Consider the following 27,428-nt stretch of genomic DNA (forward strand, 5'->3'; position numbering starts at 1 on the left):
TTCCCAGAGGACTTATTTCTTGTAATGTGGCTGTGTAGGAAGATTAGATTATGTCTGAAACATGAATTTTAGTTAACAAGAGAAGAATCCAAGGTTTAAAATCGAGATGAATATTTGGCGATGAAAAGTGAGACTAATTTGACTGTGCAGCGATCCTAAACTCATTTAACTCCCTCCTAGGAAGGACATTTGATGAGAATAACATCCTAGAGTGCTGCAAGCTACCTGCAAGTCTGAAGTCATTCCTGAAATTATAAAGCAGGAAGACTTACAAGTCAGCTGGATTGTTTTCCCCTTACTGCTGGTTTTGCTATTAAAAGCCTTACTCAAGCTACCCTGCAATCTCCCTAACAGCCCCAGGGTGAGCGTGGGCATCGCTTCATCAGCCTAAACCTGTACGTAACAGCAGAATACAAGTAAGGGTTAATTGTACAGGATTTCTCTATACAGATAGACTTGGAACTCGTTACAAATTGGAGTTTCACAGGCTCTCCCTGAGCTTGTAGGGACGGGCACACAGTGGCTCAGGCTGCAAGGGAAAGGGGCACGAAGGGCACTGCCACACCAGCCCCGTGGCAGGGCTTTCCCCGTTCTCTAGGGGGTAACAGCTAGGCTTACCTTGCAAAGCCCAGCCCAGCAGAGGCGTGGGTGCAGCGCGGGGTGCAGGGTGCCATCCCTCTGTGCAGGGACAGGCCTTCCCAGCTGCTCGGCGATCGCCCAGCTCACCAGCTCCTCCTCTCAGACCGGCTCCACCATTTTCCTACTGGGGAATCTCTGCAGGATTTGACCAAAGCTTTTTATTTCCTCTATCCCACTCCACTGTGCTGCTAGGAAAGCCTTTTCACTGGAAGAGCTATTTGCAAATCTCTTCCAGGCCTCCTCTGCTTAAGCCCGTTGTTGGGGTGGGTTTCTTAAGTAATATTAAACCATTTCTTGCTGAAAAAAACCCAGTCTTTGCCTGTGATGCTGTGGTCCCAATTAATTCTGAGGATGTGTGGAGGGTAGCCGGTTGTAATCCCACGGTCGTTAAGGGCTTGCCTCACTGAGCTGAGGGAAACCTTTTTGAGTGACATTGCACTTGATGAGAAGCACAGCATCCTTGCCAGCAGTGCCCAGCCTCACCCCACCAAAGCCTCGTGGGCTGCCCAAGACCTGCAAGCCCCCATCCTCCTTCTCCCTCTTGTGCTCACCCACCGCCCCCTTCATGGCTTTTATGGTAACTTTTAGTTCCGTTATTTCCTCAGAAGGGTAAATGCTGACAGCGCAGTCCAAGCTGAACGAGACCAAAAGGAACATATGATTTACACGTATACATATACACACACCTCTCAGGCAGCGACTCCTGCCCCGTGCCCCCCCGTGCCTTTCTGAGCGGGTCACGGGTGGCATAGTCAGGCTGAGCCATCCACCCCTGCCGTGCGGCCGGCAGAACCAGGAGCTTTAGGAGGGACGTGAGCAGGGGTGGGTGGGATGAGCCTGGAGCAGAGAGCTCCCAGGAGGAGCAGGCACAGGGATCCCAGGGAGCCATGAGAAACGAGAGGAAAGCTGGAGAGCTTTTGGAAAGCCATGGGGGCCCTGGGGAGGACAAGGCTTAGCTCTGGCAGAAGGTATTCAGAGAGAAGATTTGGTTAAACGGAAACAAACCACCATGGTGACATCTTTATGGCTATCCATTGATGAGGCAGCACATCACAACCTTGAACACCTCGTGACACCCCCAGACCTGGCACCCCTCCAGTGAGGCACCTGGCTGTCAGCAGAGGGGCAGGTCCCCATTTTGTAGCTGAGCACCTCAGTCTCCCATGGGACAAGCAATAGCCGGACGCCCTCCGAGCTGGGCTCTGTGCAGCCGGGCAGCTGCAGGACAGGGCTTTGGTTAAGTGCCTAACAGCTCTTGCACCTGAAGCCCCACATTTGCATCAGTGCCAGGTACCTCCTGCAGGCATTGGGGTAGAGCAGCCCCCCAAAACTGTGCACAGTGACACCCACACCCTCCCACGCTGCTGGCAGGGCACCTATCCCCAGCAGCTGAGCATCACCGTGAGCCACAGCTGGGTCTGCCACCAGCACCAAGCACGCAGCAGCATGGCACACCAGCACCTGGCTGGCTCTGAGGGGTTCAGAGTTGACAGCCTCTTTAATAAAAAGGTGGAGAAAGCAGGGGAGAAAAGCTGTCTGCAAAGCAGCCCATACCATATGGCAGGAATGGTATTTGCCTCCTGTGGCACCGGGCAAAAAGCAATTGTAATTACTCACTTCTAATTAATTCCAGTGTAGGGGAATTGGTAAGAGAGCTCATCAATGGCAGCAAACACCAGGCTGCAGGGAGCTATAAGCAGCCACCAGGCTTGGTCCCTGTGCCCAGGCAGGTACTTTCCCCACCCCTCCTGAGCCACATCCAGCAAGACAGGGCCCCAAAAACACAGACCCAGCTCCCCCAGTACCCCAACAGGAGAAAAGCACCTACCCCAGCACCCAGCCTTGGTGCAGAGAAAATGCATTTCACCTTGCATTTCAACAAGCAGTGACGAAGAGCACCCTCTTCTTTAATCCAACCTTTACCATTAATCTTCCAGCACCACCCCCAGCATCACCCAGGTACCAGATGCTTCCCATAGCACGTGGCTGGCAGATCAGCAGCTTGAGGCCCATCACAAGTCCCCTGCACAGAAACACAGCCAGCTGAACTAGCATTTATCACCTTCCCTGCAGGGATTTATGGTCTGAGACACCTGTGCTCATTAATCAACCCATTAACCTACACGTGGTTCCTCCTATTGTTAAGGGTCAAAGCAATTATAAGAAAATATAGCCTGGTTATCCAGGTGGGAGATTTGTTTCACTGCTGCCCTTCATCGTCTGGGGAGAGTCTGTGTTAGGTCACTTCCATTTACGCACAGCCAAATCAGTCCAAATCCTTCCTTCCCACTGCAGGGCTGCCATGCCATCGGGTGTCCGGGCCTGCATCACCCTCTGCCTCCATAACCCCCTGCGGCCCCAGCAGCCTGCGGAAGGGGATGCAGCTCCTGTTCAATCCAAAGCCATCTGCCTCCACGTACGGGTGCGCTTCACCCAGTGTCTGACAGCCGGCTGAGCTTACCTGCTGCGTTTCATGAATGTGCATTTTTAGTGCTTTAGCAAAGCTAAAGCTGAACCCAGCCAAGATCCCAGCTGGGATCAGCTCTGGGTGCTGACAGTCCCCCGGACCCTGCATCCAGCCAGCTGGGAAATATCTCCAAAACAGTGGTGGAGGCTAAAAACAAAGAGTTTAAGATTTTAAAGCAGTGACAGTTGGGCTGCTTGGAAGATGAAGCTGCCGAGCAGCTTTGCTTCAGTCTGAGGTGTGCTGAGCAAACCCTGCTTTAAGCTTATCTACTTCCAGTATTCCCATCTGTACAATGGGATCAGGATAACCATCCTATCTGTCTGTCTATCCACTCATCTGTTTATCTCTCTATCTGCCTGTCTATCCCTCTCTCTATCCATCTATGTATCTATCCATCTATCCACCCATTCATCTCTCCAACCATCCATCTATCCAGCCATCCATCCACCTATCTATTCACCTACCCATCTATCTCTCCATCGATCCATCTGTTTTTCTGTCCATCTATCTCTCTATCCATCTATCCATCCATCTATCTATTCATCTATCCATCTATATATCTATCTATCCATCTATCCATCCATCTGTCCATCTATCTGTCTATCAGAAGTGACAGAGAGAAAGTGTGAGAGGTTTTTCTAAGGAAAAACATAAGTTTTAAATAAAATCTCTGCAATAACACATACAATGACTAAAACATTTTTGACTCCACACCCACAGAAGAATCATCAGGCTTAGGAGAGCTCTACAGAAATCAAGATAATGCTGTTTTTGGCTTGTTCCAACCCCAGTTTAATTGCCCTGTGTCGGTGGTTTTGCCCACAGAAGCCAACTTCTACCAGAAGTGCAAAGCCGAGCGGATGGCTACTGCACGGGACCGGTGGTGGGTGACCCCCAGGACCCCATTTCACAAGCCCCAGGGGCTGCCAGGGTGGGCCGGTGGGTGTGGATCCCAGGGCCGCGGGGGCTCCGCTCATCCCCCATGTGGGCACTGCCGGCTGCGGGCGCCCACACCGCAGTGCCCACGGCCACACCGACGGCCTCGGCACGAGGGAGGTGTGCGGAGGATGCAAAACCTGGTGCTCCCCAGGCATTTCTAAGTATTCCAGCGTGTGGAAAACATGCAGAGAGCGATAGATGGGGGAAGGAGGTGGGAGGGGAGATAAGGGCTTTGAATGGAGCAGAGGGAATCGGGAAGGGCACAAAGACAGCCTCGGTGAGAGGCATCGGCACCTCTAGGTGCAGAGACCTCCACACGGGCGTCTTCATGGATGTCCTCCACCCCTGCTACAGAAAGGAGGGGCTAGGGCACCCCAAGCATGGCATAGCCCCCCGAGCACGCCTGCACGCACCCTCCTGGGTGTGGGGAGAGCCCCAGGGCCACGATACAGCACCCCCATTCTGATTAAGCAAAACTGGGGAAACTATGACAAGGTTTTCCTGCATATAAACTGCAGATAGTTTGGCTTATTGCTACAAAAAACGTAAAAAAAAAAGTCACTGTTCCTGAAGCTGGTGGTGGGAAAAACAACGTTGCTTAGAAACATCCCCTTTAGTGCTCCAGAACCATTCCTTTCTGCACAGAAAATGAATAAAATATGTAATTTGTTCCCTGAAAAAAAGAGGCAGTTTCAAGTAACAACAAAAACCCGATGAAAGCAGAGCCCTTTCCAATTGCCCTCTCCCGCTGCAGCACATTCAGTGTCCTTCGCCTGTGACCCGTGGAGTGGGGAACAGCAAAGTGCCATACGGGGGAGCCTGGCCTTCATGCTTCTGCTTGCTCCAGACCATATGAAACCCTCTTAGGTTTGGCTGCTGCTTCCCAGGATGATGAATCCTCCTTATCACAGCCTGCTTCCCTCCCCACTCAAATGCTGGAAGGAGCTGCCCTGCACCCTGGAGCAAAGTGAGCTGGTGACAATCACAAACCCCAACCTCATCCCTGGTGCTTGCATTAAAATGGGCAACAAGGAACAGCTGTGGCTCCCTGAATTTCCCCAGCTGTACCCAGCAAGGTGGGGTGGCACACCTGTCCCTGCCCCATGGGGAAGGGGCTGTTCTTTGCACCTGCAGGGTCCCCAGGGCACGGGGTGCTCTGTGCAAACCAGCGCGACGTGGCAGGGAGCGAAGGGACCGGGAGGAGAGGGGCCACCCCGCTCCTGCCCAGTCGAACTCTCCTCCCCACCACCACCGAGCCTTTTCTGAGCCTTCCTGCTGCAAGTGTCCAAGCTTTGGGTGACATTGCTCTCAGGTGCCCCCAGAGCTGGGAAGTTGGTGAGACCTACCCCTCCAATGCGGTCCTACTGATGGCGTGTGCAGGGCTTTTGCTCCTCTGAACAACCCCTGAGACACACGTGCAGGCAGCTCCTTAGCCTGGCCATGCCAGACCGGAGCGCAGCGCGGACATGGCACAGCTCGGCTGAGCACAGACACTGTACTTCTGGGTGGTGTGGGAAAACACAACATCTCCACGTCTCCTCACAAGCTTTTAGGGTGACCCGCCAGCATCTCCTTGGGCTCCTGAGCTCCCTGCCTCACCCCGGGAAGATGCTCAGCTCTTCCTAAAATCACAGCCATGTGAATGCTATTCATCACGATTCATCGGGCTGCAACAGCCCCCAGTGCATAAACTTAAGTCTTGCTGTGAACCGAGGTGAGGCAACACGGAGGTGTTAATTCTCTCCTTTCATTAACCTGGATGGTTTCCTGCTTTTAAGGCTGGATTTCATTTTGCTTCATCAGCTCAAAAAGACCTGCAGATTTTAGACAATCAGTGGCTGCCCCTCTAGCAAGCTCTGATGGCTGGAGGTTGTCTCTAAGTGGTGTGGGTGGGAAAAGAGAAAAATAATGGTTTCTGTCTCCCATTTTGCGAACAAAACACTTCACAACACGCACAGCAGTTTCCACTAAATTACCACCCGTATTAGCAGTAATTGCAGTGATGCAGAATCACAGCTTTCACTGTTTTATGTATTTTAAACCCGTTCACACGTGCCGAGATAACAAAGCGAGGAAGGTCTGTGTGCGCCGGGACACCTACATGCCCTGGGCAAGCCTTGCTTACAAGCAGGTACAAATCACTGTACTCCGCTTCACTGTGGGTAATGCTACAAAACCCAGCGCAATGCCTCACGAGCCACCTTGGCCGCTTTCAGGTGATGCTTTCAACTTTGCCTGGCAAGCCAGTCACGTTCTACTTAGAAAACTGTTTATTGCAGATTGGGATTTGAAACCTTCCAGGTAGTTGTAGAGAGTGAGAAGGTCCCCCCTGAGCCCCTTTTCTTCAGGCTGAGCACACCCAGCTCCCCCAGTCGCTCCCCATTAGACTGGTGCTCCAGCCCCTTCCCCAGCTCCACTGCCCTGCTCTGGCCACCCTCCAGCACCTCTACACCCTTCCTGTTCGCCCTCAGAAATATTCCCTGTTTCTAAATGGAGATTGTTTCACCCTATTACGAGTTGAAAGACCACCCGAGCCACTCCGTGCAGGCATGTCGGAGGATCACGGAGGCTCCTGGCAGCATGCGTGCCTCCCAGCAGCGGCCCAGGGGGATGGGGCAGCTGTGGAGCATCCCCTGGGAAAGCCCCCGCTGCAGTGCCGGGCAGGCTGGAGTCAGCGTGGGCAGGCCAGGCACAGGCGCTTTCACCCACCACCTGGCAGGGACACCCCGGCCAGGACAGACCTGTGGTGCCTGGCTGTGCCCGTGGCACCTGGCTGTGCCTGTGCCCAACCGCCCATGGCCACGGGCTCTTCGAATGCTCAGGCCAAGGCACCGCACCTGAGCCATGGCGCTGTTGTGGGCAGGGGTCAAGGGCACCTTCAAGCAGCAAAGCTGTGGCAAAACCAGAAATAATCCAAAAATAATCCAAAAAAATTTTGTGCAAAGCATCAAATCTCAGGAAATTTTAAACTATTTTCAAGTGATAAGAAGGGTAGATGAATGTGCAAAGCTGTAGAAGAAGCTGGACCAGCATAGATAGCCCAACAGATACCCGAGCAAGCTGAAAATGCAGATCTATTCCCCTGGCTGAGCACAGGCGCTCTTAAATTTGCTTTAACGTTCAATCCTACACTTGCAGTGCTTGACCGTGCTTATGTTTGCTGCTTTGCAGACTGCTTTGTAACCTCTTCTACCCAAGACATTATAGAAATAACAGAATTTGATTTGAACCATGCGTGCCTGCAGCAGTGTGGTGAAGTGCTCCCGGAGCAGCACTGCTTTTCTAAGCTGTTTCTGAGTGGGAGTGGATGGACAACGCCGTCCCAGGTGCACCGCTGAGCACCACCCGGCACTGCAGCAGTGATGTTAAGTATTAGGTCAACGATACAAAATAGGAAAACCCCTGCTGCTGGTGGAATAACCACAGAGGCAAAATGGGACAGTACTGATCGGCTGAAAAACAGCAGCGGTGAAGCCAGGAGGTGGGTCCTGGGCAATGAAACGTCCGGCTGAGGTGCAGGAGGGCAGCCAGCCTAGGCATGGACAGCACGAGGGGACAAGCAGGTGCCTAAAGAGCCATTTCTTGGCTCCCTTCACACTTCCCAACTCATCTTCTGTACTCGTAGGGCCACCGGGTGTGTAGGTGGTTGCTTCAGCTGAAATTCCCCAGAATTTTTTTTTGGCTGCATCCTCAGAAAAGTTGCAGATGACGCATTAAAATGTAGATAAGGCAAAATAGATGGGCCACAGCCAAGCGCAGGGGCTGCCGCGCGCGGCTCTGGCAGACGTGCCGGTGTGCTCAGCCTCCCCGCACGGGATCTGTGCCATGACCGAGGCTCCGGCATGCGACGCTCCTGCCCACTCCCTCCCTCCTGCCCGGGCGCCCGGCGAGCCTGCAGAGAGCAGCCCGCGGCCAGCTGGGTGCCAGCACCGGAGCAGAGCCACGTGCCACCCCAGGCTGCAGCTGGCCCCCGGGGACACCCTCTCGCCGCAGCCGGACAGAAATGCTTGCGGAGAGTTGGGTGCGAGGGCAGCAGCTGTGCGTCCCTGCTCCCTGCCAGGGAGCGTGGGTGGGGGTGGGGGTGCCAGAGCGGGGGCAGCACTGGCACTGGTGTTCCCAGGGGAATAACTCCTTCGGGGGCCCTGATCCCAGCAACCGCATCCGGGGATGCTGTGCAGCCCACGGCTCTCCTGCCCCCACCGCGTTTCATCAGCTGTTGGACCCGAGGATGAAAGAGGGGAAAAGAAAAAATATTTGTCATTCTGCAGTGATGCTTTTAAAGTGCAGAATTTCAAGTGTCTGAGGGAATTATGTTATCTTTGGGGGAAAAAAAAATATCTTCAGTTCCTAAGGGACTTGAATGAATCACACTATTTCGAGAAATAAGGGAGGACTAGGGAGCTCTGCATCACACCTGGGTACAGGCTCATCCACAGCTTCCCCATCACCCTCCAGTGGTACCCAGCCCTGCAGTGCTACGGATCTCAGAGGGCTGGGCAAAGACCCAGCAAACCTGGAGCGTGTGCCTCACCCTGTTGCGCTGATCACGTCGATTCCACTTCACACTCGCAGGAAATTAGTAAGCAAATCGTACCTGGTTTGTGCAGGGTGCTGACTCTACTGTCACTAGTCAACACCTCCCGTGGTGCTGTAAATAACAGATGCCATTTTCTCTCATTTCTGTACTACCTCAGACTGAAAGAGGAAAAATAAAAAATGTAAAAGCCTGTCACTGATTTTTCCTTCCCCATCCATTGACCCACCTTGGAAAGTATTAGTCATTAAGCTGAAGTGATTGAATAAGCTGAAACTGGAAAACATGTGTTTTCTCCACAGGCAGGAGAGGCTAATTCTGAGAGAATCGCAAGACTAACTAACGAGCAGGACCCCGAGCAGTCTGGGACGAAGGCTGGGTGCTCAGCGCAGCCGGGAGCATCCACGGCGCCTCGGCCCGGGAAGGGCAGCCTTTCGCTTTGCAGGGGCAATTTATTCTTGCATAAATACTTAGGTAAAAGCTATTTGCATAAACTATTGTAAAAACAAGCAGGCCGAGTCAGGGAGACCACTGTGAAAAATAATCGCAGTTTTGTTTTAATTACTGTGCAGGACTTTTACCTTTCGGAGAGAAAGGGCATTTCTGACAGGTTTTAAGCACTTCTGAAGCTGTTCGGAAATCAGTTTTGCAGCCGGCACGGCTGGAGCCGACCAGGCAGTGCTTAGTTTTTCTGGCAAATGTAATGCCAACAGGAAAATACAGGTGGGCCATAAAGGTTTTATAATTTCATATGCCAAAGACTTCTACAGCAGCCTGTTTACATACAGGGCACATTTTTTGGTAATGATTTACACAGCCCCTTGATGAGCAGCGTGTAGCTGGGCAGGCGATCCTGGCCGCCGCAGCCCAGCTCTCCCATGCCCGTCTCGTGCAAGGAGGCCATCCCGTTTCTTCAACCTGAGGCTCTCCAGCTGTGTTGCATCCAGCTGAATTTAAGCTGCTGCTAGGCCCTGCGACAGTCTCTCACACCACTCTTGCATGCCGTAAGCAAAAACTGGGCATTAAATGCACGCTGGCTTTCCTTTTGGGTGCTGCTAGAGGCAAGGCACCAGCACCTTGTTGGGGTGCCACGTACAAAGCACCTCCAGGAGCTTCAGGTCCTTATTTCTCAATAAGCTTACTGCTGATCCCACTTCTCAAGCCCTGTGTCCCATTGATTATTTCTGTTTGCTCTCTGAGCAGACCTTTGCAAGAAAATAGCTCATGGAACTTAGCGCAGTGGCTGTGGAGCCCTGACTGAGCACCCGGCCACCCAGGCAAGGCATCTTGGACACCAGGCGCTGCTCCCTGCTCCCACCTGCCTGCCAGGAGGTTTTATAGTGCTACAAAAATAGCTTGAAAGTAATTTCTAATGCATTTGGATACCACAAGGAGCAAGTCTTGGTTTGCCTGAGGGACAATGCTGCATCTCCCGCAGGGGATGCTGCTGCAGTAGCAACTGGCTGGGGAGCAGTGGGAGGGCATCGCTGTGGGACAGCCGAGCTGTGCGTCCCACCAGCCACCCAGAGTGACCCCAGCACACAGCAGACAGGGCACAGCCTACCCCAAAGGGCTGCCATCTCCTTCATGCCCTGGGCCACCCCAGTATCACAGGGGCTGCTGTGCTATCCTCCCTGTCTCCTCCAGAGGGTATACAGTGAGCACAACAGTGGAGGCTGTGGATGGAGAGCAGGTTCTGATCAACTTCTAAATTGGGTTTGTTCAGGAGAAAACACTTTCCAACCCCTCCAGAGGCTCCCACCAACTGCTGCCCTGACTCCTGCAGAGCGGTGGGAAGCATCACCTGGACCACCCTGAAGAGCAGGGCTGGGATAAGGGACAGGACACAGCAGCCAAACCCCTCTGTGCATTAGCAAGATCCATCCAAACCATCTGCTGATTTTACATCAGGTATTTACCCACCACAGACCTTGGTTTGCTGGTTAGTTTCCAAACACTGAAGCGTAGGAAAGCTTTGCTGGAGCATGACCTGCAGAAACAGCTCCAGGGAGTCATTCCTCTGCCGGCACAGTGCTCAGCACACGCCGGACCCCAGGCAGAGAGATGCCCACTGACTTGTAGCTGGCAAAATGTCACCCCAGCTGTAACCTCTGGGCTCACATCGAGTTGCATGCAGAACGTTTTCTTTTCTTTACTGAGAAGTAATATCTTAACAAACGTGTTCTACAGATGGCCTTTTATAATGTTAGTCTAAAATAAAAATAAGCATGCTCGAAATTCAAATTGGATTTTGCCAAAGCAGCCATGCTAAAATAATACATTTTAAATATCTTAAACTGTGCGCTTCACAAGTAATCAAATTAGCAGTTTTCTGCATTACATCTTTTTTCCATCCTTTTAAGCATTAGATTAACGTTGTCATGCAGATTTTAAATGGAAAATACCACGCTGCGGGGAATGGTTGGGGACAAGGAGAGTGGAGCAGGGTGCGTTTTAGCAGCCAGGCGCTCAGGACCCTGCTGCAGCCACCAGCAGCCAGGGAGCTGCCCTGCACCAGGGGCACAGCCACCAGCCCCCCCGCCTCGGCAGAGTGCAGCCCGGCTGCGGGGGGCACAGGCAGCGGCAGTGCTGTGACAGCCACCCGCCGGTGGCCGGGACAGCTGCCCAGGCTGCTCCCGCGCCCTTGCACCACTGCCCTGCACGGCCCGGCCGCTGGCGAGCTTTGAGAGGCTGTGCGGCTCATCACCAGAATAGCATTGCATTATTGAAAAGCTTCCTTAAAATATCATCATTTTGCTTCTGCTTAACAAAACTGACATGAAAAGCACGCTCTTTAAAACACCGTTTGCCCTTGAATTCAATCTTGTTCTCCTTAGCTCATCGCTCTCTCTTGGGATTGAAATGGGTGGGTGGGAATCGACGGCTGACCAAGCCCTGGCTTGCTGCTGTCCCCTCCCAGTGCCCCCAGTGCTACCAGCACTGCAGGACAGCATCCTGGAGGCTGGGACAGGCGAGCCAGCATCCCCAGAGCTTGCTCCGTGGGGAGTCATGAGAAACAGTTGGCATGCCACACAGCCGGGGAAGCGGGGACGGTCACGGCGCAACTGGGCAGGGTGAATGCCAGGTGCTGCCACCCGCCTCCTGTACAGCAGTCCCTGCACTGGGCTGACACCAGCCAGCACCGCTCCCACCGGTGACATATTTCTCCCTGAGCTAGACCTCATGGAGGGTCTGTAATTAAGCTGGCATACAGAGGTTTTCAAAGTGCCTGATAGGTTAGAAACATTTATGAAGAATATTGGAATACTTGCAAATAGCACTATAAATCAATTTTGCAAGTCACTAAAGTTAATGTAGAAGGTTCTTGGCCTGGCTGGGTCTCCAGGGGAAAGGGGGCAGAAGGAGAGACCCTGAGCAGAAGAAATCCCTTTGCTGCGGGTGGGGAGCAGCGCGCGGGGCAGAGCCTGCAGGCACTGCAGCGCTGGGCATCGCTCCTCCGGCAGCAAAGCCTGGTGCGGGCAGCTGGGAAGCAGCCGTGCTCAGCCAGGCAGGCACCGCCTGGGCGGTCAGCTTGGGCAAACAGAAAAGACAACTTTGCTTTATCTGAAACCTGGAAGAGGAGATACATTTTCTGTGCTTACACTCAGCCCAGACATCTGCAAAGTCTTTGTTGACGAGACATGAAAGCCAGGGAGTGAGCATACATTGACCAACTCCATGCACTACCATATATTGAGCATTTACCTGGTAACTAAATGTGTATTCAAATCTAAAGCTGGTTTTAACATTGCAATGTTAAACACGGCTTTTGCATCAGTGTAATGAGACAAGCAAAACGCAGACCACACGGAACCCACAGCCTTACTTAGCAGCTACAAACTCCTGGAGAGCCATTAGGAATTCGAGAGCAGCACAAATCAACGCAGATTTTGTTTACTCAACTGGTTCCTTTTTCTCCTTCTTTGAGTTATTCCTGCCTTCTTTGTAGCCATTATAAGCTACAGTCCTGGGGGGAAAAGCAATGTGAATTCAGTGTAAGTCCATTCTGTTCACTGGATTACTCCTAATTTACAGCAGTAAAACAAAGATCAGACAATGAGCCATAAAAATCAACCTGATGTGGAGAGCTACCATAATAATACGTAGATTTATATAAAAATAATTGTGCCATTTGCATGTGAGTGCTTAAAACTACTCATAATTGCAGCAAGACTTAAATAAAGCATGTCTTCCTAAATATATGAGGTAGTTATTGTGGTTAATGCTTGTAGTATGATACAAAACCAAGAAGACCCAACTCCTGAAACACTGCTAAGAAATGCCTGCTTTCCCTTACAGCCCTTGAAAAGTGTAAGAGCTTTATCTTCTATTTCCAAACTAATTTTGCAACCCAGGCTGACCTGTGTGCGTTTCCAAAGCAGGCAGGTTGGCAGCTTGCTTTTGACTCTTCTAAGCCCACACTTGTGCCAGCTGTACAGCCAGGCACGTTGCACAGGAGCTGCACAATAATCCACAGCTACAACACAATTCTAGTGTTAATCATACCACGTTTCTACGTAAGAAATTTGCACCCTAATAAAAGCATTGTGAGTTTTGCTTCTACCCCACAGGTCACTCCTACAAAGGAGTGGAAGAAACCGCTGGTGACCACGGAGGCAAAAGTCATTTTCCTGATGGCAATCACACATCTCAGCCATGGCTCTGAGTCTTTGCAGGGCCCCGTGTCCCCCCTGCAGGTGTTCCACCTCCTCAGCAGCTACACAAGGACGTCTCCAGGGAGGGGGATGCTGTGAGATGTGTCCCACAAGCAGGTTTGCTCTCCTGCCCACCCTGACCCTGGCAGGGAAGGTGCTCCAGAGCATTGCTTCCCTCCGGGCTGGGACCTGCCAGCCCACAGCACTGGAACAGTCTGAGTTAACCACAGGACTGAGAGCTTGATACTTGCTACATATCTTAGTTACGTTTATCAGTGGATATTTACCTAGGTAGAAAAGGGGGATGGGGAATTCTTTGGGCTGTAGTACTTTTATTGTGCCCTTTAATGTCTGTAATTGGTATGTGCTGCTCTGAGCCTGGCTAAGTCAAGCCTGCAGCCACCTTTCCAGGAGGGGGAAGAGAGCCATCCCACCGGAGCCACCGGAGCAACACACCCACTGCTGCGATGCAATGCATTAGCAGCGCTTTCGTAATGCACTTTGACAATAACCCAGAATTTCAGGCACACAGTGCAGAAAAATGCCTTCAAACTGCTGATGCATTTTTAGCCAGCAGGATGGAATGACCTCTGCTGAGATGTGGTCAGGGCACCGCCTCGTGGTGGTGCCACTGGGGACGCTGGAAGGTCCCACAGCCTGCAGCCTGGTGAGCAGCAGCACCCAGGCAGCAAGCCAGGAAAAACCCTAAGAAAAATATTGAGTAGGGCACCCTGCACTGGGGTTGCTGTAAACACGGGCACCCACATTTTTGAGAGGTACTTTGTGTTCCAGGAGAAGGAAGTGGACAGGCAGCAGCACTGTGTGCTTGGCCAGCTTGGTCTCCTCCAGACCCTTCGTGCGCATTCGGGTTCATGCTGGTGCTTGGCCCTCCAGAGCAGCAGCCGGTGCTAAGCAGGTAGCTGAGCTCCACAGCATGGGTGGCTGGGGAAGGTCTTTCATTGCTAAAGCTGCTCCAGACCCTGCAAACTGTGACATGCCATCCTTGCACACCCAGTGTTCAGCGACTGAGACAGCACTTGCCCCCACGGCGCCTGCAGCAGCAGGACAGGTCCTTTGCAGACCTGGCCGAGCAGGGACGAGGTTCCCAGCCTGGCCTCCCTGCACGGGCTATAATTGCTGCTGCCTCCCTCTAGCTCTGCCAGCCATCGTTAACACTCACCCTGAGGCCTCTGTGGCACAGGAGGACCCCCGGCGCTGCGGTGGCATGGGCATGATGGCCATGATTGGCTTGTAAGGTGGGGCTGGACATTCCACCTTGGGTGGGAGGAACGGGTCTCCCCTCCAGAGGATGGTGCCCAGCCTCTCTGCACCTTGCTCCAGGCTCTGTGCAAGCTGCAGGGTGAGCACGGACTGTTAACTCCACCAGCTTGTCTTTGCGGTTAATTTTTTTTTGTTGTTTAGGCTCGCACTAGAGTTAATAGTCATAGCTGCCACCATCAATTATTTATGAACACAAATAGATAGTTGAGCTTTGTAAATTGCATCCCTCGTGCCCATGCACAGGCAGAGCTCTCATAAAAGGCTATTTTTGAACTGCTGATGGCCCCGAATCGGCAGTGCAGCGGATGGAGCTGGAGCTGAGCCCCATCCTGGGCATGGAGCAGGCTGGCGGGGAGCCGGGATGCTCTGAGGCGAAGCCTTGCCCTGCCGCATCCGTGATGGCAAGGCTGCCAGTATAAGCATGGGCGGGCTGGACCAGTCTCAGTTTGAGAAGTTGTTCTCTGTGGTAACGTGGAACATCTCAAATAGCCCCATGCACCAGGATCAGGGCTGCATCCACTTTACTGACACCTTGAATTGGGATAATAATTTTTTTTCAAATTACAGCAAATTAGGTGGGAGGAGAACCCAGGCTGTGACCTTCTCATGGTCCAGATCGGGTGAGGACCCAGCCTGCCAGCCCTCCTCCCGTGCTGTGCTTGGGAGGGATGCAAAAATACATCCTTTGTTTTCAGCAGTGGTGTGGCAGATTGCAATTTTCCAAGCCAAGCACTGCAACTACATCATTTTCAAGGAAAGACTTGAAGTGATCCCAAATATTCTGCCCAAGCATCTGGGCAGGCTCACTAGTAGGACTGAACCGGAGCATTAAAAAGGATAAAAGGGAACAGCCTCCCTCCCAGTTCACCTTCCGCACGCAGGGGGCAGCTGGGGCTGTCCCTGGCGGTGACAGCAGAGGTCCCGTCCGGCTGATGCCACAACCTGACAGGGAGGATGCAAAATGAGATTTAGCAAATGCAAAGCAGAGGTTTGCTCACACGAACGCTGCGGGAACACACCTGAGTCCTAATATTTGCAGATGATCCCCGATGAACATATTTATTCCCGTAAACTTTGTCTTTTACATTTCCAGTTAGGTCTCTGAGCTGGAACGGGTCCAGAAACATGTCATTTGCTGAAAAGCCCCTGAGCTGGCTCCTCTCCCGCCCCCATCCCCTGTCACAGGCGTAGTCACTGTCTCTCCCTTTTACATAATCACCCTGGCACCGGAAGTGCCTGGCAGCCGGGGGTGGCAGCGCCGGGTCGGGCAGAGCCCAGGAGCGGGGCAGGAGCCGCGGGCAGCCCTGCCAGGGGGGCGGCAGCACCGCGCAGGGTCTCAGCAGGACCAGCTATCGGTATTTTTAGCCTAAAACAAGGGGCAGCTGAGCTAACATGTCATTTTAAGCAGCACCCACTGTATAGTTTAGCACCAGAGACATAACTCAAGGAGAGGATTAATTGGGAAGGACTTCAGCTTCAGATGTAAGGGAGCTGAGGACTCTACAGGATTATTGTTGTAGCCGTTGGGAAAAGCCTTCGGCTTCTCCGGGCACTGGATTTCCCCAGGACCGAGGAACCATCCCCAGAGGTGAACACGAAATATCAGCTCCATTGCCGCTGGTGGGCATCTCCCCTAACTAAAGGTTATCTTAATTCAGCAGCAGCACGGCTGAGCCTGGAGGTTTAGTCAGCTCTTCCTCCAGATTCCCCTCCACTTCATTTCTTGGGGGAGAAATCAGCTCTAGACACGGGGAGATCTGGGAGCAGAAACAGGGATTAGTCATAAAGATAAAACATCAACCTCGTCACCAAGCTGCTATTCCTGATGCAGTTCCCCAGGTCCCAGGCAGCCAAGCCAGGGGAGCCGCCAGGGCTGTGCTGAACCAGCTGGAGAACCCAGCCCTCGGTATTGAAACCTTATCTAGAAACAAGCCAGAAAGGATTTACAAAGGCCCAACTTCAGAGGATGCAGGAGCGTTGGTGTCATGTGGGTAGCAAAGAATTGCAATTACCCGGCGTGTTGGTACACTGATAGCACTGGCAGCCCGTGGGAAATCAGCGCAGATAACTGCTGACAATTAGTAGACTCTGTCCATAAGCCTAACGAGCAGAAGCAGTGACTTGGTAACAGATCATGTCTGTGAATTACATGATCAAAGACAGGACACCACAGCCGTGCTTACGGGGGAAGCTGAGGCAGGGACGTGCAATGGCTTGGACTGGGCTGCAGGAGGGGAGAGGGCTCATGGGGAGATCCTGGCGGGCACTGCTCCACCAGCCCCGGCTCCACAGGGAGGCTGATTAAAGGACAAGTTATATTGATTTTGAGAGTTGCCTCTCCTTGGGCAGGATCTGCCACCATCCCCCCAATATCAAACTTCCCACAGCTGGGGCAGAGCCCACAACACCCAGGAGCTGGGACTGCCGCCCCGCCGGAGCCCTCCGGAGCACCGATCCTGCCCCACCATGCACCCCCAGCATCTCACACAGGGAGATATTAATGAGCATTTCTGCTCTCACCACAGGCTCGCTACGGGAGCACTGCCTGGACCACTTCTGCCGACACCATGCCGGGGAGCAAGCGGCAGGAATGTGTAGCGCTCCTGCTAAAAGTTGGTCACGGCCCAACAACAGGAACGAGCAGTCGGAAAGGCCAGGCTTCCCCTCGGGCAAAGCCACCCCGTTATTCATCAGCCATTCGAGCAACTCACAGCAAATAACACCCAAGCATCCCAGTCACCCTGCTGCTGTACACCCCACCTGTGCGGTTCCTGGAGAGTTAATAATGACATTTTCAGAACTGCAGGATTGCCTAAACCGAGCTTCGGGCTGGGCTGCACACATGCTTGTGTTTCGCGTAACCATGCTAGAGCCAGCCTGGCTTTGCATCAGTCCCAAGGACCATAAAACCAGCGTAACTACAGAATGGCATCCTCACCCTGTGCCGCTCCCCCGGAGCAGGTATGGCCATGCAGGAGCATCGGCCATTATTCCATAGGCTGGGAAGGAGCATGGCTAAAATCGCCCGGAGCCCTGCACCCCTTGCCCTGCCCATGGAGCCCCCCGGTGCCGCCCACCGGGCTGCTCTGCACAGGGCTGCTCATGGAGGGGTGCAGAGCATCGCCAGGCTGCTGCCTCCCCCAGCGCCTGCCACCCCACCCGTTAGTTGCTGAAAGGGACACCCCGAAGAGGCAAAAGCCAGCCGCCCCAGCATACCGGCCCTTCTCGTTCTCAGCTAAAGGCATGACAGGGAAGCTCAGCAGCTGCCCACACCCACCACTTCAGACTGAAGTCACAGCCATTCATTATTTTTCCTGCCTGGGTTAGGAGGAATAAAAACCTGCAAGATGCATAGGGCATTTTATAAGAATGCCCATGATTATTTTTTTTTCCTCTGCATTTCTCCTAAAATTGGCTTTGAAATTCAGTAAGCGATCACCGTGATGAAATGGTACCCAAGGCAGATGCTCTTCGCTCCATACAACGTACTGCAAATTAACTTTTCCTGTCCAGTCTCAAACATGCTTTGCTAATTGATTTTTCTGCTCATTAGTACCAATATAAGTTATATCAAACACTTAATGGAAACCATCTTACCACTGCTGAAAATTCACAATGCTGTATATAATCTAAGCCAGGCAACTGTTTTTTTGTATAAAATCACATGTACATATGCCTGTGAAAACAGTCACACCCAAATGCTACTCAGTTATGCACAACTTTAAAAATCTATTAATAACCTTAGCGGAAAGCTCCTCTGCAAAATCAGATGCATCCAGGCAGGCAATTCTTTAAAGGCAAAGTAAAGAGCTATCACACTGCAAGGTAACAAAGAATGATACTGTCACCATACCTATATTTCATGCCCGTTTGCTTTGCAGTGGATTCTTTTAATGAAATGTGGTGCTGAGGGGTAAATGTCCCCAAACTGCGAGCAATAATAGCCACTGTCCGAAATTTTGCCCGGGCTGCATTCACTACGTTTGGGGTAGTGGTGTTCTGCTTGCTGATGAGCCTGTCTTCACCATTTCGACTCTTCAAGTTGTGCTCTGTGCAGGCGATGGACACTTGCATCGCGCCCTCCGTACACCGTTAGCCACCGTCCAGGTCGCAGCCAGAGCCCCCGGCCGGCCTGACGCGGGCTGCAGGCTGCCCAGCAGCGCAGGGCTGGGTCCCAGACGCTGCCCAGGGGTCCTGCCGACCCTGAACTCACAGAAGTAGCCGAGGCAGCGGGGGTCTCCGGGGGAGCCGGGCTGCGTCCCTGCAATGCCGGGAGAAGAGAAGCCCCGAACTTGACAAAGCAATCGCAAGCGGATTTCAGCTGGCTCTCAGGTCTCCCCCCACAAAATTTGCTGCAGCTGAGACAAAAGCATCCATCCAGTCAGGTGCTCCCAGAGGCATAAAGCTGTTCCTTCATGATGAACCGCCAGCAGCGGCCGCCGCTCTGGCTCGATGCAGGCTTGCTTCTGGTGGCTGGTTTTAAATCGATGCAGGCATGCTGCAAGCGCTGGCTCCAGCGCCCGCTGGACCATGAACTGCTGAGCAGGCAGCCTCGCCGGCCGGAGATCCACCCGCTGGCCAGCCCCTACGGACCGGCGACATCCATCCGTCCTCCTTCGCGCCGATGCAGCAGCCCGCTGCAGCCCACCCAGCGCAGCCCACCCAGCGCCGGGGCTGGCAGCGGGCGTGGGGGGCGGCGCGGGCCGGCTCTGCAGCAGCTCCCGGGATGGCCCCGTCAGGATCCTGCGGGAAGCTTGGGGACGGGCCTCCTTTGTGCTCAGGGGGAAGGCAGGCGCTTCGGGCAGGTGCCTCCCGTCAAAACAGCTGCCGGCATCGCTAAGCAAGAGGACCTCTTATAGCGGGGAACAATTCGGTGCTAAAATGGGCTAATTAGCGCGTGTGTGTGCGTGGGGAATAAATACAGGGGAGGGGGAGAAAAATGGCTGTGCTACCGTGTGCCAGTGAGTTCGCACGTTAATCCCGTGTTTCTGGCACCCGGACCCGCCGCCTGCAAACCCACGCTCGCAGCAGTGCCGGGGTTAATCCCTTCTGCCCCAAGCATCGCCAGACAAACAAGCCGCAGCACAAAGTCTTCGAAGTAGCCCCCGCGGTCCCCGCTGCGGCGGGGCTGCAGCCGGAGCAGCCAGCCCAGCCCCCAGCCGGCCGCCCCGCTGCCCAGCGCCCCGGTGCCCAGCGCCCCGGTGCCCACCGCCCCCGCCACCTCTGCTGGGGCGCCAGCTCTGGGTGCCGGAGGCAGCCCCGCCGCCCCCGGGCTGGCGAGCCGTTCAGCGGCGGTGGGAGGGCGAGGCAGGGATGGGGCAGCTGCGAGTCACCCCCAGGACCCCTGCCCTTCGCTGCCACCCAGCAGAGCAGCCCTGGAGGGAGTGACCGGTGGTTTGGGCACAACGCAGGTGCAGACCCACAGGAGAAGGTGCCCACCGGGTGAGCGTGGGTGGGTGGGTGAGGGCTGCAGCTGCAGTCACCCTGCTGTCCCTTCCCCAGCCCTGCACAGGTGGGAAATGGTCCCCCAGGCATCCCTGCACCCTGCTCCTGAGGCTGCCCCCAGGATCCTAGGTGGGCTAGGGTAAGGGTGGGGGCACCTCCAGGGGTCCTCTTGCCCACCTCCTGCTTGCTGCCCTGTCCTTGGGGCAGAACTAGCTCTGGGGACCCCCAGCCACTCAGGTGACACCCAGGCTTTCTCCTGCTCAAAGGCACACAAAGGTGGAGCTGGAGCGGTAGCACAGAGAGAGAAGCTGGACACACTGGTGCGGTGATGAGAACCTGCTCTGAACTCAGGATGACAAACCCTCAATTTCCTCCCCTGCAGCAGTGGGTTTTCTACACCACCCCCATCCTGCTGAGGAGGGGGAGCCTGAGAGCGGCTGGGTGGGCAGCTGGCAGCCAGCCAAGGCCACCCACCACCCAGGGTGACAAGGTGAATGCCTTCTGACGATCTCCTTGTAGTTCATTTATCTAATGGCTCATTAACACTTATACAGCACATTGCTTTGAGGGTGGAAAGCATTATATCAGTGCAAAGAAAGTTACTGCATGATATTTTCCAAGAGAGGATGAACAGCTAATCCTACAGCAAACCCCCAACCTCCCAGCCATCAGCAGAGGTTCGGGGCAGATGGCCCCCTCAGCGCGAGGTTTGGAGGGAGGGGGAGCAGGGCCGACCGGGGGGGTGGAAGTCACGTAGCTAAGGAATAACGAGCTGAACCCACTGCTGCAAGGCCCTGTCTCAAATACAGGATTTTGGCTTTGAGAGAGTTTCCAGACATCTAATCAGTGAATTGGTATTACAGACTTTTAATTACCGCTGTTAAATGCCTAGGAAAGAGGGTGTCAGCTGGGGGCACAAGCCATGGGGTTGCTGACATCAAGGTGCCCCGTGGTGGGGCCCTCGTCCATGACACCCTCTGTGCCTCCATGGGCCCGGGGGATGCGGCTGGAGGCTGGTGGTGGCACCCGCAGGGCTCTGCCTCAGCAGCGCAGCCAGCCCAGTGCAGGCTCAGCACCCGCTCAGCTTTTGGAGCCCAGCTTTGCATTCCAGAGCCCAAAGCAAGGCTGAAAAAACCAGAATTATTTCTCTCTCTGATAGACATACAGCATCTTCTTGCTGGGCACAGCTATTTCAAGGAGATGCATCTTACATCTTGTTCTAGATGTGTCTGGAGATTTCCCATTGTAGCCAGCAGCTGGCTCTGCCCCATGGTGTGACTTGGTCCTGAGGATATGCCCAGGTCACTGTCACCCATGTCCTGGTCACTGTCCCTGCTGTCACAGCTGGCCATGCCCTTGGGTGCCAGGGAGGGGACAGAAAGGGACAATCACGTTCTGTGCTGGCACGTCCCACAGAGCATATTAACTCAAGCCGCTTAGCTTCGGAGGGGTTACAGCCTCTGCCAAAGAAATATGTATTTAAATGTGGGATTTATTTCGTTTCCCTGAACAAGATAATGACTTCTAGATAAAAAATACTAGAATAGCATAATTTTGTATCACGAAAATCCTGAGCTTATAAAACAAGAGGTATGTGACATCCTCGTCAGAGGACAGTGCTGGGGTGCGCCGGCCGCTCAGGCTCAGCCACGAGCCTCTGGCCAGGCTCTCCGTGCCGCTTCAGTGCCACCAAACTGCTACAGACACAGCTATTTGCCAAGACATACGTATGCATTTCCCCCCCCGAGGAAGATGACAATCACTCATTAAATAATTGGCCAAAAACGCTTCATCAAGCAAATCTGTTTTAACACAGATGCTCAGGACCATGCTGGCTTTGTTTTTCTTGTGATCCCTGTAGCCCCCATCCCAGGAGCTGCTGCATCCGTCCCAGGGTTCAAAATAAAGGCAAGAGCCAAACACAGAACTACAGCAAGCAGGATGCTCAAGGCAAGCGCAGAAGCCAGGAGATGTTCTATGGCTCCTACACAAATACATGTTTCCATGCCCTGAACAGTCTGTTTCTTTGCCCAGGACCTTGCAGGGGTGGGATGATGCGCATCACTGTGGTGAGCAGAGTGGAAACCTCCAAAAAGGAAAAAATACTTCACTGAGACCCGCTGCGGAGGCAGCGAGGGGCTGTGGGGCCATGCAGTGGTGCAGGTGGTGGACAAGCCCTTGCTGGTGCTCCCCGCTCCCTGCACTGGGCAGCAGCACGGCTCTTGCTGCAACCAGCCGGAAAAAGATGCTTCTGCAGCCCAAAAAGTAAAAACAAAATGAGGCCCGTGGGTGTGGGTTGGATGAGACATTTCAAGCTGATGCAGACCCGTCCCCCCAGCATGGCGCAAGCTGAATGCACTGCTTTCCTCTTTTTTTTTTTTTTTTTTTTTTTTTTAAAAGAATTCACCTTACAGCAAAGCAACTTTGAAACGTTATGCCAAGTCTGGCTTGAGACTTTGCTTCTTGATGGCTGCAGTCATAGGCTATTTACACTAATTGCTCTGCCCTGCCATTCTACCAAAGCAGAGCATTCCACTGGACAAATACCAATTAGCATCTTACTCATTTCATTATATTTAAGATGATTGCCAGCTAAACGTGTATTTTCAGTAACACCAATATGCCGCACATAAATTCTAGCAGGCTCTGTCAATCTTTTAAGATGACAGGTCTTAATTTCATGCCTTTCTTGTGCTCAGACCCCAGCAGCAGGCTGTACTTGCAATAGCCATATACATTAATTAAACAACACACACCGCACAGGCAATGAGACCACGTCAGCTGCTGAGCACGGGGTAAAAGGTAGAGCAGATCTTCTCTGCCTCCATCCCTGCACTGTTCATGCTTTAGCAGGTCAAAGCTTTCAGCGCTTTTTATCAAAGAAAATGCTTTTTTTCCATCACCAGCTGCAAAGTTCATGGTTTTACCCCCCAAAAAAGTATACTGGAAATTTCCATTGATCTATATAAAAATCTCATCTTTCACATAAATAATCTGAGTATTACTCAATCTTAACCTTAATTTCTTACAAAATTGCCTTTTAAATTTTGAGTGCTGATAAAATAAATCCAAAAAGCTGATAAAACAAATCCATCCCAGTTATCTCCCTGGGAGGAGGCTTGGTGGCTCCGTGCCCGAGCGGGTGGGAGCCCGGGGAGGCTGCCCCGCTGCACTGCCTGCACCACCCCTCACCACTGCATGGACCTCTGCAGCTACCCCCTCCTCTGCAATCCCAATAACCCATCTTTGCTTTGTCGAGCAGCGGGACTGGCACATCTGCAAGGACACGACGAGGCTGTGAGGCCGGCGGCGACCCCAGGATGTTCTCAGTGAATCACAACGTAACCGGGGGACATTTTCACCTTATCGCACTTGGAGGTTTACGCACAGTGGAAGGCGCTCGGCAGTGCTTGGCTGCAGGCTGGGACAGGGAGGAGAGCTCTATTCTATGATTTGTTCCACAGCACAAAGCACTGTGTGCTCTTCCCACTGCAGGGTCCTGGCTGTCCGACCCCCCCCTCTCCCAGGGCACCCCTTGGGCTGGCACATTTTGACATCCCCACCAGCCCCGTGGCAGCTTCCCCAGGTGCTGTGGGCAGGCACGCCGAGCTCTTGGACGGCCACGCAGCTCAAACTGCCTTTGTTCCCGATGCTGCCGCAATGCTACCCATGAGCTGAAGTTTACAGTTATCACTACTCGCCATGGCAGTGCAAATGATCAGCATTGCAGCACCGCTACATAATTGCATGCAATATTAAATGCAAAGCCTGAACCATTCTCCCGGTGGTGCAGACACAGCCTCTCCCAGGCCAGGCTGACAGCAGCTCCCTGTGCTGCCTTACGGGACCTCAGACGGGTGGCTGCAAAGGAGACCCCACCAGCATTCTACACACCAGCAAAGCCAGCACCCAACCTGGCTCCTGGGCGTCAAACACAGCACAGCCCTTAAGTACCAGCCGCTGTATCCCCCTGCCGCTGCTGCCCCTACCCCAGCAGCTTTCCCTCAGCTCCCTGCAGCTGTGGCCAGAGCAGCACCGGCGACAGGTCAGATGCAGCAGGATGGAAAAATCACCACTTCCAGGCTGAAGGCACATTAAAAGTATGATTTCAGTGTGTGTGATAGAATTTTAACCGCATTGGACATTTTGACAGGTGCTCAGCAGGACTTTGCATGCAATATAAGCAGATCAGCCAAACTTCAGAAAGCTGCATGGAAGCACTGAAAATGCAGCCGGCAGCATCCCACACCAGAAACAGGGCCTGGGAAATGCAGAGTTCTGCCCTTGGAGCTTTTCCACCCCAAACATGCCCTTCTTTATTCTAACAGACCAGACCTCACTACAGTCACCACGGTCCCTCCACAGCTACCTTCCCAAAAGCCAGTGCAGATGTTTTAGGCAATAGTCTCCAAGACTGGCCTTCACAAGGATTATCATAATATACTGTCAGAAATCCTTGATTTTTGGACTTCCACACGATGATTCTTCCCCAGCACAGCAGGATGCACTCAGGGAAATTCTGTGTTACGTCCCAATAAAAGTTTCATTGGGCCATAAAAGCTCTGATTATAAACAGAGCCTGTGCGCATCCCTCGGCCATTCCACTTCATCTCAATAGCTGCTGGAAAACAGGTTTCCTGCTGGGCTAATTACTTATGATTGCAGCAGTTCTGTTACATCTCTGTAAATTGGGCTGATACGGACACTGGCAAGATAACAAGCACTGCCACCCAGGAGCACAGGGAGAAGAGCCCAGGAATGAGCTGACGTTCAGATGCATCTCCCAACAGGGCTCCCGTGGCATTAATTTCAATTAAGAGCCAAGGCCCTGCTGCAGCAGGATGCTCACAAGCTCAGCTGAGGAGTGGTCCTCTCTGAAGCAGCAGCGATGAACCCCGCAGCTATTTTGTAGAATCATAGAATTATTTAGGTTGGAAAAGACTTTTCAGATCATTTGTAGCTCTTTTGGGTGCATCTAAACCCACGAGGAATGTTTCTTTTTGATAACAATGCTGGAAGCTTGGCAAGGAAATGATCTGCAAAAACAAAAGCACTGCGCTTATCTAGCAAACAGTTGTCATATTTTCACTGGTTTCACATGAAAAACTTAATTTGCATTTGCAATTGCACTTGAGGAAGACTGATCAATATTCTCATTAAATGTTTTTTAGTTAACACACATCATTCTGGCAAGTTTTCAGCCAGGCTGCCTCTGGTACCAGAACTGGTACCAGCTTCGTCCCCATGCCTGCTGGCTGGGCTCCAGGGGCTTCGTCCACCCAGGAGGGACCGAAACCGGGAGCGTAACAGCACGGGGCAGAGCGGGCAGAAGAGGCCAGGCTGCTGGCTCTGCTAACACATGCCAGGCCAAGGTAGAAATAAGGCAGCAGCATCCAGCCCCGTGGAGGCACGCTGCAAAACTGTAAATGCTGCCCTGCTCTTCTGCAGGGATGGTCCTCATGGTCACCTTACAGATCCTTCAGGATGCGCTAAAACAATAACCAAACCAAAACTGGTGCAGGAAATACACTTGCTTTGCTTAATTCTAATTAGAATTGAGCCAGACGCCAGCAGGGTACAGGTGTGCGAGATGGCTTCCCCACGGGCAGCACTGCCAGGTGTCTGAGCCCCCAGAGCAGGGACCCTCGGCTATGGCCTCGCCATGGCTGCACCGTCACCCTGCAGAAGTGGGGGTTTTAAATAAAAGGACTGAAGGAGAAAATCTGCCTTTTCCAAACAACTTCTAAAACCCACACAGTTTCAGAGCCCTATTTGTTTATTTCTTGCAGTATGTACATCATATAGAGGTCTGTTGATGAGGAGTTCATGAACAAACTGTGCAGAGATCCGATCGCGAGGAACTCGTGAACACACTCCCACCTAACTGCCATTCCCAAGTGGGTGTCCAAGGCACCTGCCTGCCAGCCCCACACTGGGAGCATCTGCCGAGAGCCAACAGCACCCCTGGTACAGCCCCCGGGCACCGCCTGCTACCAAAGAGCTTTGCAAGAGTTAGCCAGCTCTATGTAATATTAAATGAATCATCATTTAATATAACTTGAAAGAATCAATACCAAAACTGAGACCTAGAGCTTTCCATGTCTTACAAAGAGGATGTAACTTACCGGGTGCCCAGCTCCATTAATCAGTCACTTATCCCTGAGGATAGAGAGCATCCACCAGCATATTGCCTAGCACACTACCCCACACTCCACACCAGGTAATTTAATTTTTCCCTGTTATCTATTTCATTTCTCAGATTACTGAAAGCCAGTGGCTTACAAGAGGGACTCCAGAAATGACCATTATATTAATGTGTTGCAATAGACTGAGCCTGATTAAATATGATTAAAACACTTTAGAGCTGCACGAAGGTCCACTGCACAGTACAAGAGGTTTTCTTGGGGTTATATTCCCCTGAAGGCAAAGGCTGGAGCCCCTGACATGGAGCAATCCATCCCCGGCAGCAGCAGCGTCCTGGGGAGCCTGGCAGTATCCTCAGGCATTCAGGGCCGCCGTGCCAGGCTCAGGGACACCAGACGGCACAGGGCTGCAGGTTGCTCAACAATTTTCTCCCTTCTGTGGTATTTCAGGGTTTTTTGAGGGAAGCAGCACTGGGCCGCGCACATCCTCTCCCTGGCAGAGCCTGAACCAGGGGCACTGATGGAAGCGCCCTGGGTGCTGCCACCTGCCCTCAGCAGAGCCACGGCTGCCGCCCACGCACCAGCCTCCCTGCAGAAAGGGTTAAATAACCAAAGAATGTTTTCAACTATGGCCAGTTTTTCTATGGTAAAAATATAAAATAAAGGAGGGTGAAGAGTTAGAGAAATGCACCAAGGCTGGCAGCTCGTGGCAAACAAGCGGCTTTCCATTTTGCCATATTCATTTTCTAGCCTGGGCATACAGAAAAGGCAGATTATTTTTTTTTTCCCCAGGTGCTTTGCATAACCTGATCGAGAAGTGTATTCCAAGCAAAGCTCAGCCCAAGCTACATTCTTCCAACTTGGCTGTGCTTGTTGACTAGTAGATTTCAGACAATTATATATATTACTCCACTATCCATACACGTCAAATATCACCCAAGCATTACTTGTAACAGCTTAAAACTCTAAATTAACTTATATGAAGAAATATGTTGCTAAGGTCTTGGATGCTGAATAATACATACTTCCATTCCGCCCTTTTCTGGGATGTGCTGTGGCAGATGGATGACTAATTATTGTGCAATAACTTCTGATTCTTTGAGATGAGCTGGCAGAGGGTCAGAATAAAGACGAGTTACAGCAGATTCCATTGGTTGCAAACCTTTCTCCCAGTGCATACCCCTCCAGCAAACGGCCCGCTTGCCCTGGAGCCCCCGGCTTTCACTAGAGCTGTACCCTTCTCCGGCCAGCATGGGGACCTGCACTCTTTTGTGAGCAAACTAAATGAGAGCTGAGTGTCTCTGCAGAATCAAAGAACCGTTCAG

General features: G+C 52.7%; 1 protein-coding gene across 7 annotated transcripts in view; it reads right to left on the reverse strand.

The window, feature by feature from the left end:
* Nucleotides 1-27,428, reverse strand: part of KCNAB1 (potassium voltage-gated channel subfamily A regulatory beta subunit 1) — a 72,559-nt gene that overhangs the window by 31,678 nt on the left and 13,453 nt on the right. The window contains exon 1 of one of the 7 annotated variants that reach the window (XM_005440148.4): nucleotides 18,369-19,528. The exons of 5 other annotated variants lie outside the window; for them this stretch is intronic. In XM_005440148.4, the coding sequence (XP_005440205.1) occupies nucleotides 18,369-18,589 (221 nt within the window). In that variant the 5' untranslated portion in view covers nucleotides 18,590-19,528. Of the gene's footprint in view, nucleotides 1-18,368; nucleotides 19,535-27,428 lie in introns of those variants that run through there. One more of the 7 variants, XM_055723212.1, reaches the window with a different exon arrangement.

Source organism: Falco cherrug, chromosome 11 (assembly GCF_023634085.1).
Source record: "Falco cherrug isolate bFalChe1 chromosome 11, bFalChe1.pri, whole genome shotgun sequence".
NCBI lineage: Eukaryota > Metazoa > Chordata > Aves > Falconiformes > Falconidae > Falco > Falco cherrug.